General features: G+C 43.5%; 1 protein-coding gene across 1 annotated transcript in view; it reads left to right on the forward strand.

Annotated features, from left to right (window-relative positions):
- Positions 1-2,745: 2,745 nt before the first annotated feature.
- The window catches only part of Brd7 (bromodomain containing 7), a 35,538-nt gene continuing 25,157 nt past the window's right edge, over positions 2,746-13,126 (forward strand). The window contains exons 1-4 of the mRNA XM_070011959.1: positions 2,746-3,026; positions 3,367-3,575; positions 11,070-11,199; positions 11,484-11,541. Of these exons, the coding sequence (XP_069868060.1) occupies positions 2,978-3,026; positions 3,367-3,575; positions 11,070-11,199; positions 11,484-11,541 (446 nt within the window). The 5' untranslated portion in view covers positions 2,746-2,977. The remainder of the gene's footprint in view (positions 3,027-3,366; positions 3,576-11,069; positions 11,200-11,483; positions 11,542-13,126) is intronic.

Genomic DNA, 13,126 nt, shown 5'->3' on the forward strand with positions numbered 1-13,126 from the left:
ATTAACAGTAATTCTCATTCTGTCAAATCTCATCCTTTTTAACGCATGAATACATGTGTCTGAACATACCATCCTCTTCCAGACTTGTTTTAGGCTATTTATTCCATGCACGTGGGAAGGGGCGCTGGAACTGATCTGACCTCTTTTTTTTCCTGAAGGTCAGAAGGTAGCGCTTGGAGTTTAGGTAGATATGGATTCAGGCAGGCAATCTGGTAAACTGTGGATAAACTACTTGACTCCTCCGGGCCTCAGTTTCCCTGTCGGTGGCAGAAATGACAGTGACCTTCCTGGCTGGCCACAGTAAGGGGAAGAGGATAATGTGTGCCACACTTTATCAAGTGCACCACTTTGGCTAGTGCTCTATCCATGTCAGTCACTTAATCCTTCTTGCAGAGATCCATAACAGACACAGTTTCTCTGTTTAGGGTGGAATTTGCTTAAGTGCCTACTGCTGTGCAACAAGTTGACCCCAATCTTCATGTACTTTCATGACCTGCTGGTTTCTGGAGCTTAGAGTCAGCACAGATTCTCTCACAAGGTTGAAATCGGGATGATGGCTACGCCTAAGGCACGTCTGAATGCCACTGAGGAAGGACTTGCTTCTGTGTATCAGACACATGATTAATACTGAGAATTTCAAAGTAGATGTGTTGGGCTTTTTACCTTCCAAGAACATTTCCTAGGAGGTGTTTTCTGCTTCCTGTTCTTGTTTTCATTGCTGTGAACCCTCTGCCCCATGAAGATCACTTTTTCTTTTCATTGCTAAGGACCAAACTCAGGTCCTTGCACTTGCTAGGCAGGTGCTCTTCCTTTGAGTGAAATCTCCAACCCTGAATATTACTTTTACAGGGAGAGTTGTTCAATCTATAGTGGAAATGAAGCAAGCAGATCTTTTTCCTCCACCACAAAGCAGTCACAGGAGGGTGATGACATTGGGAGAGCGGTGGTCGTGTGCTGGGTACTATGGGTACCAGAGATAAAGAGAGCAAACTCTGTGCTTAGGAAGGGCACAGAGTAATGGCAACAAGTAAATGGGGAGGAACACCCTGAAGTAAGGTTCACCACAGTAGAGGCCATACCACTGTGGAGTCTGGTGCAGCAATGCTTCTTAAAGCAGAAAGAGCAGAATGCCAATAGCTATACACCAGAACATGATAAATTATACAGGACTCTATGCATTCACACAAAGGGAAACCAAAGGAGGATACTCTTAGGGGAGGAACCCAAAGGCGCAAGGCCTCTGTGCCTCTGATCACATAAAATAATATTTATCAAGGAAAAAAAAGTCAATAGCTGTGAAGCTGAACCCAAGATTTTCCCTGTCCTTAGGGCCCTGGTGGCTTGATTCAGAAGAAGAGATTCTCTTACCCAACACCCACCCCTGACCTCCACCTCACAGATGCAAAAGAAGCTCCTTGTAAAGAGGAAATAGCCATAACGCTTTTCAGTGAAAAAACCAGCTGCCTTGCTCCAGGAAGTTCACTTTGGCTGGTTAACCACAGGGGCCTGGAAGAGGCTGCAGAACACAGACCCTTCTCCTCTTAGCCTCAGAGCTGGACCCCGGAACCAACAAAGATCAACTTTCTACTCCTTGGCCCACAATGTCTTCCAAAGAGAGCCAATCAGAACTCTTCCCTGAAATTTCTTTTTATTTTTTTAGGTGGTAGGGGGTTAAAGCTGACTTGGAAGAGACCTTCTTCTCCCAGTTGGTCAGGATACATGAAAAGATTTGCATGTAGCTGGGCACCAGTAGCTCACACCTGCAATTCCAGCTACTCAAGAGGCTGAGATCTAAAGACTGTGGTTCAAAGCCAGCCAGGGCAGGAAAATCCATGAGACTTTTATCTCCAAGTAACCACCACCAACGAGAAAAGCCAGAAGTGGAGCTGAGGCTCAAGTGATAGAGCATTAGCCTTGAGCACAAAAGCTCAGGAACAGCACTCAGACGCTGAGTTCAAGCCCCAGGATCTATCTCCCCATCTCCTGAAAAAATAAAAATAAAAAGATCTGTAGGCAGCTGGGAGCTTTGGGGGAGATGGGAGATCGATGGAACCACAGATAGAAAGATAGATGGAACCTAGAACCTCAGATCTCAGCCTCCTGAGTAGCTACGATTACAGGAGGGGGCCATTGGTGCCGGGTGGTTGTGTTTTTCATTCACATCTTGGAGGCCTTTATTTATTACCGTGTAAGGTCTTATTTGTTTTCGATTTGAATCTTTCAGTCACCAATGCACAGGACAGGGCCTGTTGGATCTGTTATCCGGTACTGGAGGGGTTCCATAGTACTGCTAAGCAAAAAGAAACAGAGGCAAGGAAAAGAAGAAAGGAATCAGATAAGAAGAAAAGGGAAGAAGAAGAAGAAAAAGAAGGAGGAGGAGGAGGAGGAGGAGGAGGAGGAGGAGGAGGAGGAGGAGGAGGAGGAGGAGAGAAGAAGAAGAAGAAGAAGAAGAAGAAGAAGAAGAAGAAGAAGAAGAAGAAGAAGAAGAAGAAGAAGGAAAAGAAGGAGAAGAAGGAGAAGAAGGAAAAGAAGGAAAAGAAGGAGAAGAAGGAAAAAGAGGAGAAAAGTGGAAAGAAGGGGAGGGGAGAGGGATTCTGAATAGCCCCACCCCGGCCCCGCCCCGCGTCGGCCCCGCCCCGCGTCGGCCCCGCCCCGCACGGCGGGCTGCAGCGCCCCCTCCAGCCGCGAGGGGCCGCTCTCGCAGCCGCCCGTCCCCCCGCGCGCGCGCGAAGGGCTCTCTCTCCCGCCGGTGCGCGGGCCGCCCGCCGCGCCAGCGTTGCTCTCGGGCTTCGGCCGCGTCGGGCGCGCCGTCTTCTCGTGAGGGGCCTCGCGCCGCCCGGCGCGCGCCGTCCCCCTGCCTCGCGGCGCGGGGTCTCGCGGGCCCCGCTCCCGCCCTCCGCTCGCCTGGCCCGGACCGGAAGCGGCGCCGCACGGCCTGGGCCTGGCGCGGGGGGCGGGCATCGGGGCCCGGTCGGACATGGGCAAGAAGCACAAGAAGCACAAGTCGGACAAACACCTCTACGAGGGTGAGGAGGGCGCTGCGGCCGGGGCGGCGAGCGCCGCCTGCCCGCGTCGCCCCCCGGCGCCCGAGCAGGCCCGACCCGCGGAGCGGGGCGCGGCCCCCAGCCGCGCAGCAGCCGGGCAGGGCGGCGTTCGAGCCGGCGCCCCGGTGTGGGTGTCGGTGGGAGACCGGGAGGCCACCCGAGAGGCCCGGGGGCGTTCGGCCGCGCCCGCAGCCGGGGTCTGCCGTTCGACAGGCGCCGGGCGGCCACGCGTGCCCCGGAGGCCCAGCGCGGCGGCCCCTGTGCGGGCGCGGCGCCGCCCGGCCAGCCCTCCCGTAACGCCGGCGCGCTCGCTGTGTTTCAGAGTATGTGGAGAAGCCGCTGAAGCTGGTCCTGAAAGTGGGAGGGAACGAGGTCACCGAGCTCTCCACCGGCAGCTCCGGACACGACTCCAGCCTCTTTGAAGACAGAAACGATCACGACAAGCACAAGGACAGAAAGCGGAAAAAGAGGAAAAAAGGGGAGAAGCAAGCCTCGGGGGAGGAAAAGGGCAGAAAACGGAGGAGGGTCAAGGTAAGGATGGCTGCGGGCGTCACCCCCAAGATCTCCGGGGGCGGGGGTGCCCCACCTCCAGCCGCCGGCCTCGCCTGACAACTTCCTAGTGTCCAGTAAGACCCTGGAAGCTTCAGATGGCCTGGGAAAGTCCAGCTTGCTCTATGGAGGAGCAGGGCAGGAAAGACGGCGAACCACCTGTGAGTTGGGACGGCCTTATCCTTATACTGTTAAGAACTTGGAGCCTCGCACGGTGAGTTGTTGAGAAGCTGCTTCAAAGAAGCCTTTTAACCCAGGAAGGGTAAGACATTACGCCCAGGGAAGCCTCACTGTTTGTCAGAATTAATACAAAGTGATTTGGACCTATTGATTTTCATATATTATGAAATATTAGTGAATAACTGTTGATTCTCAGATCTCAGCCTCCTGAGTAGCTAGGCTTATAGGAATGAGCCACAAATGCTTTCTAAAAGTTGAGCTGGTCGTGGTTGTGCCTGCCATAGGAAGGTTGAGGCAGAATCAGGAGTCCTGACCAGCCTGGGCTACATACTGAAACCAAGTCTAAAAAAAGCCAAGTTTGAATGTTGTACTGGTAACACCAGGAATAAAAGTTAAAAACCACTTATAGTTAGTAGGAAAGAATAAGTAGTGTTTGATTTGTAAGCTAGACAAAACAGTAACTGAAAACTTTCTCTCCAAGGGTGATCCCATTCCTGTCTGGAATTGTCCTACAGTTCTACACTAAATAAATTTTAACCTTTTACTGAATAACTTAACTGTATCTTGAAAGTAAATTTTTTTTGTGGGGGCTTTTTTGGTACCAGTCCTGTGGCTTGAACTCCAGGCTTGGCACTGCCCTTGAGCTTTCGTGCTCAAGCCTAGTGCTCTACTACCTGCACCACAGCTTCACTTCCAGCTTTTTGGTGGTTAATTGAAGATAAGAGTTCACAGACTTTCCTGCCTGGGCTGGTTTAAACCACGATTTTCAGATCTTATCCTCCTGTGTAGCTAGCCAGTAGTGCCTGGCTCTTGCTGGTTATTTGTTTGGTTTGGTTTGGTTTGGTTTGGTCGGTCGTGGGGCTTGAACTCTGGGCCTGGGCGCTGTCCCTCAGCTCTTCAGCTCAAGGCGAGCACTCTACCACTTGAGCTACAGCGCCACTTCCGGTTTTCTGGTGGTTTATTGGAGATAGGAGTCTCACGGTCTCTCGGTCTCTCCTGCCCGGGCTGGCTTTGAACCGCGATCCTCAGATCTCAGCCTCCTGAGTAGCTAGGATTATAGGCGTGAGCCACCAGCGCCCGGCCTTGCTGGTTATTTTTGGCAATAGAGTCTAGTAAACATTCCTACCTAGGCTGGTCTAGGTAGAAATCTTCAGGTGTCAGCCTCCTGAGTAGCTAGGATTTCAGGCATGAACCACCAGCATCTGGCTATGAATGTAGCTTTTAAAAGACAAGAGTACTACAAGGCTGTTATATACAACAGCATTCATGCATACTGTTATGGAGTTTTACATTCTACATTGTTTTCCTTTGGATATTTATCTCCATTTCTAAATGTAGGCTTGTATTGTTGCTTAATGACTTTACAGTTTACATCTATTGCTGACATTGTGATTCAAGAGACGAGAAATTATTTTTTTTTTAAATTACTGTTATAAGGTGATGAACAGGGGGCTTAAAGTACTGTTTTTATACCGTTCATCCCCTACTTTCACTTCTTTCATTCTCACAGTATAAGTTCAGCATAATTATTGATTAAATCAATATTTAGTGATTCTTTTTTGTTTTTGTGCTGGTATTTGAGGCTAACTCAAGGCCTCAAGCTCTCACTTAGCTTCTTTCACTGAAGGCTGATACTCTACCATTTCTTGCTTTTTGCTACTTAATTGGAGAATAGAATTTTTCAGATTTGTCTGCCCAGACTGGCTTTGAACTCTGATCCTTCGCTTCATGAGTAGCTAGGATTATAGGCATGAGCCACCTGTGCCTGGCTTAGCAATGTTTTTTTTCTTGACTGTATATTGTCTGTTATACCATTCTTTGTTTAATAATATTTTGTATTGTCCTAAGTAGTCCTTTCAAGTTTCATTGTGCACATTTTTGTATACTTTCATGAGAATCTTCAGGGGAGACTTACAGTCTTGTTCCAACCACTGCCCTTTCCTGACTGCATTTGTAAGTATCAAGATACACCTGTTTATCTTGATGCCATTCTGCACTAAGATGCATTTGCATCTACCAGTTGAACAGAGTAGGGCAAGTAGAAGGTAAGTTTCCATTTTACTTTTTGTGAAGTGAATTTGCATACAGTTCCACTTTCTAAGGACCATAGAACATTGGTAGATTCTGGGGTTGCTGGTGCTGTAGGGACTTTTGGAGTCTTTTTTTCCAAGTCAGTCTGGGCATGGGCAGGTGGTTCTTTTTGCTAGTATTACTTAGGGAAGGCATCTTCAGGTGCTACTCTGAGCTATTTTCTGCATTTCTACAGGTTTTCAGACTCGTTGGTCTCTTCTTGAGAAAATTTAGCTATATGAAACCTATGGAGTCACACAGCTGGAGTGCGGGTAGCTGTGCTCTCAGTTCCACGCAGCAGGGACCAGGAAGGCATAAGGAGAAGATAAAAGAATAACCTTTCCAAACTTTTAGAATTTCTTTTTCTGCTTATATGTCATTAGCTACATTTTAATCCCTTGGCCACTCTACTAGGCAGACCCGGCCTCATGCTTGCTCAGCTGGTACTCTGCCACTTCAGCCACATTTCAAGCCCTGCTTTTTACTGTGTATTTTAGACATAGTCTCTCAGACTTTTCTGCCTGGGTTGACTTTGAACCTTGGTCCTCTAAATCTCAGCCTCTCAAGTAGCTAGGATTACAAATGTGAGCCACTGGCACCCCAGCAAGTTGTTGTCTTTTAATTAGGGGAAGTCAATAGGTTTATTGTACTCTGCTAAAACTCTGAAATCTGTTACTTAAGAAAATAAGCAAAAATTTGGGGAAAGCAAGCTACCCAATACAAAATGCTTAGCTTTTTGTTGTTGTTTGTTGTAGGGCTTGAATTCAAGGCATGGACACTGTCCCCAGCTCTTTTGCTTAAGGCCAGCCCTCTACCACATTGAGACACAGCTCTACTTCAGGTTTTTGAGTTGTTAATTGGAGATAAGAGTCTCATGGGGACTTTTCTGCCCAGGCTGGCTTCAAACCATGGTCCTTAGATCTCAGCCTCCTGAGTAGCTAGGATTGCAGGCATGAGCCAGCAACACCCACCTTAACATTTGGTTTTAGATGTTGTACAGAAAGGTTACCATTTTGTAAGTCAAGTAATAAGTGCAAATTTTTTTTCTAGACAATGTCACCCATTCCTTTGCTTCCCCCAATTTTCCCCTAAAATGCTTAACTTTTTAAAGATGTCTTAACTGATCTTTGTTTAGGTGAAAACCTCAGACTATACTTTTTATCTGATTTATGTAACTTCAACCCCTCTGTACATCACCTTTGTAATAACAATAAAAAAAATGGTTTAAGCCAGACTGTTTTAGTTTAAAATGCCCTATAGATAAGATCAATAATAAAGAAAACCCTACAGAGAATAATATTTGATCCTAACCAAAGCATTAAGTGTACAGTATGAGTTGAGGGTACAGTTCAGTGGTAGAACCCTCGCATGCACAAGACTCTGAGTTCAGTCATCGGCAATGCCAAAAAAAAACAAAAAACGCTGTGTCTTAGTTTAACCAGACCGTAGTATAGATACTATCCCTGTGAAAACATAGTGATTCCCCTTCTCCCTTGAGTATTTGGATGCGCAACAGCTGGCAAAAAATTTACATGCTAAGCTGGGTGCTGGTAGCTCATACCTGTAATCCTAGCTACTCAGAAGACCTAGACTTGGAAGATCACAGTTCAAAGTTAGTCTGGGCAGAAAAGTTGGAGAGAGTGCATCTTCAAAGTAACCAATAAAATGCTTCACTTAGATTAAATGTTAAATTAAAATGTTCACTTAGATTAGTGGCATTTGGGACCAAGTGTGCCATGAGTACAGTTTACAACTTTTTTTTAATGGAGCCTTTTATTATTATTAATAGAGCCAATTGTGTTGAGGCATGGCTCAAATCATAAAGTGCCAGTTCAAAACCCTAATGTAGCCAAAAAGAAAAAGTTTCCATTCTAGATTATATTATACATTACCCTTTCTGACCAATGTAGCTTTAAGTTTTAAAGTTATATATGTTCATATTATCTAAAAGATGAAATAACAGTTCCTGAAAAGATGCTATGCAATCTAGCCTGGCCTTGAATTCAAGATGCTCCTACTTTCATCTCCCAAGTGCTGGGATTACAGGTATGCACCATCATGCCTAGCTTATGTTTCAGCTTTTCCCATTTCATGACTCTGTCCCATTGACTGTTATAAATAATAGTTCACAGTTACATCTGGGTCTTAGCAGTGATGGAGAGGGCTAGTGAAAGTAAGTGTACTGTCCTAAGTCCACACTGTTTTAAGTTTGAAGTGAGGCCTCTAGACCACAGATGGGCAGTTGGCCAGTTCTGCCTGGCTTTGTAAAAGTTTGCTGACTTGACACTGGCAGCTGGTACTAGTTCTTTTCACCTGGGGCAGGGGGAGGGAGTGGGGAGGGGGAGGGGAACCACAGCCTCTAAAGCTGCCCTTGCTTCACATTTTATATTTAATATAAAGGAAGAATCTGTCTCTCTGTTCTACAGAACAGATATTTAAGCCTATCAACTTACAAAAGGTTCATGCTGGGCTGAGAATGTGTCTTAGTGGTAGAGTGCTTGCCTAGCCTGCATGAAGCCCTGAGTTCAGTTCCTCAGTACCACATCAACAGAAAAAGCTGGAAGTGGTACTGTGGCTCAAGTGGTAGAGTGCTAGCCTTGAACACAAGAAATTCAGGAACCGCTGGGTGCCGGTGGTCACGCCTGTAATCCTAGCTTCCAGGAGGCTGAGATCTGAGGATCGCAGTTCAGAGCCAGCCCGAGCAGAAAGTCCATGAAACTCATCTCCAATAAACCACCAGAAAACCAGAAGTGGCTCTCTAACTCAAGTGGTAGGGCACTAGCCTTGAGCTGAAGAGCTGAGGGACAGTGCTCAGACCCAGAGTTCAAGCCCCACGATGGACAAAAAAAGAAAAGAAAAGAAAGAAATTCAGGACAGTGCCCAAGCCCCAGGACTGACAAAAAAAAAAAAATCATGCCAATTTTACATATATACCTATACACATACATACTATATACATCTATAATACAATTATATATTTTTTTTAATGGTGAAAAAACAGTTCACTTAGATTAATGGCATTTGGGATCAAGTGTGCCATGAGTACAATTTAGAACTTTTTTTTAAGTGGAACCTTTTTTTTTTTTTAATGGAACCAATCGTGTTCTTTGTTAGGTGAAAATGGAAAATAGAATATGAGTGATTCCCCATAAGTGTGATTCCTGTACCAGAACACCCTGTCTGAACCAGCAAGTTCAGGCTCCAGTACTACACAAAAAAAAAATAATACATGCTTACTCATTTTCAACAGATAATCCTGAAACCTTTTTCTCTAGAAATTGTTTCTGAATATTATCCATATTGACAACAAAATTTTAGGCCATTTATTTCACTTATTATGTAAAGATGGCATAATTTATTAGTTCATTTTCCCCTTAATAGCATGTGCTTGGTTCTAATTCTTTCGCTTTTTCAAATAGTAGTGTAATAATAGTCTTGTTTCTATGTTTTGTGAAAGGGAGTTTTTCTAGAGCAGTGCTAAGATTTATTCTTTATTCCTGCTTGCTAGGCAGATGCTTTTTCACTTTAGCTACACTCTTGGCCCTGAGATTTATTCTTTTGTGTCTTATTTAGGGAAAAATTTCCCAACTTTTGGGTATCAGATATTCTTTTATCTGAAGATCCAAGGCTTTGATTTTATACATTTCCTTTTACATTTAAGTATGTAATTTGTTTTCTAATATTGCGGGAAGTAGAGATTAAATTTTATTTTCTTTTTTCATGTAAGTAAGCAGTTGTCATGGACCTAACAATTTTTCATTGATTTATAATACTCCCTCTATGATAGTCCTACGTGTGGGACCATTTCTGGCCTTCCTAATATATTCTCTTGGTCTGCTTGTTTATTCCTACGTCCAGCTCATACTACCTTTATTACTGTCACTTTATACCAATATTTGAGGTCTGGCAAGGCATATTATCATTATTGGGTTTTGTTGTTTTACAATGGTCAGGGGTAAAGAGTGGGAGGGGAGTAAACCTAGTGCATGTTAAGCAAATGTTCTACAACTGAACTACATTCCCAGACCTACAATATCTTATGACCTTTTTAAAGCTATTCTAACTCTTGTGAATCATTTATTCAATATGAACTATGTATTGGTTTGTCATCTGCCATGATAAACCCTGTTTCAGAATTTTGATCAGTATTACATTGAATTTGGTTACTTTGGAGAGAACTGCGTTTCTCTTCATGTATACAGATAGTATAGCTTCTTTATTCAGGTCTTCTATGGCCTTCAATAATGTTTTATAATTTTTACCAAATGGTTATGGGAATCTTGTACTAAATGTATGTACTAAATGTATGTACTAAATGTTTACTTTTCTGATTGGTTGTGACATAAACTATTTTTCTTTTATAATATGTTATTCTCTCCCTTTCCAGTAGATGGCAGTAAAACATATTAAAAATTTCTCCATTTTTAAGGTTTTTTGCTTTCCAGTGGTTTTTTTTCCCCATTAAAACTACAGTGAATCCTAGATTTGAAGCCCACTTGGGCAGGAAAGTCATTAACACTGTTATCTCCAATTAACCACCAAAAAGCCAAAAGTAGAGCTGTTGCTCAAGTGGTGAAGTGGCATCCTTGAGTGAAAAAGCTAAGTTTAAGAGTACAAGCCTGGCTGGGAAGGTGGCTCAGTGGTAGAGCACTTGCCTTGCATGCATGAGGCCCTGGGTTCGATTCCTCAGCACCACATAAGAAAAAAGAAAACCAGAAAGTGGCGCTGTGGCTCAAGTGGTAGAGCGCTAGCCTTGAGCTGAAGAGCTGAGGGACAGTGCCCAGGCCCAGAGTTCAGGCCCCACGACCGGACCCAAAAAAAAAAAAAAAAAAGAGTACAAGCCTCAGCCAGGCGCTGGTAGCTCATGCCTGTAATCCTATCTACTTCGGAGGCTGAGATCTGAGACCATGGTTCAAATTAGCCCTTCAAAAAAGTTCTCTGGAGACTATCTCGTTAACCACTCAAAAACCAGAAGTGGAGCTCTGGCTCAAAGTGATAGAGTGCTAGCCTTGAGGAAAAGAGCTCAGGGGTAGCGCCCACACCCTAAGTTCAAGCCCCAAAACTGACCAAGAAAAAAAAAATATGAGGCTCATAGTTCAAGCCCAAGTGCTAAGCATACACATGCGTGCACACACAATCACATACAAACACAAACTAAAATGACTTACATATTTAAAGGTGTTGATTCTAAAATCTTTCTAAATTTTCTCTCTTTGTTCCACTTAGGAGGATAAAAGGAAGCGAGATCGAGACCATGTGGAGAATGAGGCAGAAAAAGACCTCCAGTGTCACACCCCTATCAGATTAGAATTACCACCTGAGAAGCCTTTTACAAGCTCAATAGCCAAACAAGAAGGTTGGAACCATTGAGTTATCCATCCTAAGGAAGAAAGCCATTGCCTTATAGCTAGGAAAAGTGACTACTTCAGTTTCTAAGTTAAAGTTTAAAGATTGGTGAAGAAAACTTAAAATTTTCTTCTTTTTGTACAAGAACTTTAATTTTGATGCTAACCTACCTTTAACATGTTTTTAAGATAAATAGAATTTTTATATGAGATAATTATAGAAAGCAAGCTAAAGAGAGTACTACTGCTAGAATATCCCATTTTAATATTCCTCTTTTCTGTCTGTTTGCTTTAGAAGTAGAACAGACACCTCTTCAAGAAGCTTTGAATCAGCTAATGAGACAATTACAGAGGTAACTGTCCTTCCAACATTTCTATAAGATTTAAGGGGGAGTATAAAGGTCCAAACACTTTTCATTTGTGATTACTGAAAGCCATGTTTTGGTTTGTTTTGGTTTTGGTTGGTCGTGGGTCTTGAACTCTGGGCCTGGGTGCTATACCTGAGCTTTTCAGCTCACGGCTAGTGCTCTACCACTTTAGCCACAGTGCCACTTCCACTTTTCTGGTGGTTTATTGGAGATTAGAGTCTCGGGGACTTTCCTGCCCAGGCTGGCTTTGAACTGCAATCCTCAGATCTCAGCCTCCTGAGTAGCTAGGATTACAACTTTGAACACCATATTTTATGGCCTAAATCCAAACATACTTGGTTTCAATGTGAATGGTAAATATTTGGGTAGGTAATAGAAGTATTCCAAGAGAGTAACTTTTAGATGTTCTTATTTGGTCTGTTTTAACTGCAGCTTAAAGGTTGTTTTGTAATGGCAAATTTCTCTTCTACTGAAGTAATTTCTGATATTAAAACTTGAAAACAGAAATAACAGTATGTATTTCCACTTGGCTGATAGATGGAAGTATTTCTGTATATTTATATGGGAACCTGTGAAACCTGTGCTCTATTTGGCATACTAAGTCTAGGAGGAAAAAATATGGTTTCTTAAGGTTTATGCCCTTGTTCTGTTTTTGTTTTTTGGAGCTGGTCCTAGGGCTTGAACTCAGGGCCTAGGCACTGTGTCTGTTCTTTTTTTGCTCAAGGCTAGGGCTCGACCACTTGAGCCACAGCTCCACTTCCACCTTTTTTTTTGGATGATGGGGGTTTAATTGGCTGTAAGAGTCTCACAGACTTTTGCTCTGCCCAGCTTTAAACTATGATCCTCAGATCTCAGCTTTCTGAATAGCCAGGAGTAAAGGTGTGAACCATCAGCAACTGGCATTATAAATTTAAAAAAATAAATAAAGCCTCTATATTGTCTATTGTCAGCACAACTTTGTATTAAGGTCAGTGGTTGTTGGCTTCTTTTTGGTATCTAAGCAATTGAGAATATGACAGCTCTAGGCTTTTCACTTAAGTAAATCATGCATTAGTTGTCCCAAAGAAGTAAACAATATTTATCGTGGATGGTAAATATTTGACCTGATATGTCTATAAAATGTTTCAGCTTCCTATTATAGAACAGCATATAGGTTCATAATGTCACCCTAAAAAAGTATTCAAAAGTGCAAAGATGTTAGCATTGCTCAGGACATTTTGGGAAGTAGAACCCAGAATCATAATTTTTTCTAATTAGCCTTAGTGATTGGATGATTCTTTACCCTTGAGGGATAAAACTAGGCCTGGTTTTAAAAGAAATCTACTAAACCAGGAAGTGGCACTGTAACTCAAGTGGTTGAGTGCTTGCCTTGAGCTATAGAGCTCAGGGATAGCGCCCAGGACAAGTGTTCAAGCCCCATGACCGACAAAAAAGAAAAGAAAATCCCTAAAAATGTACTTAATCAAACCTTGTAATTCCATTTTTTGTGGCTTTAGGTCTTTATATAACTTGAGAGTATAATTTGCTCTGATTGTTTTAAGTGGTCGTCTATAGATTAAGATGATTGATA

This window comes from Dipodomys merriami, unplaced genomic scaffold, assembly GCF_024711535.1.
Source record: "Dipodomys merriami isolate MVZ:Mamm:240054 unplaced genomic scaffold, mDipMer1.0.p SCAF_85, whole genome shotgun sequence".
Taxonomy (NCBI): domain Eukaryota; kingdom Metazoa; phylum Chordata; class Mammalia; order Rodentia; family Heteromyidae; genus Dipodomys; species Dipodomys merriami.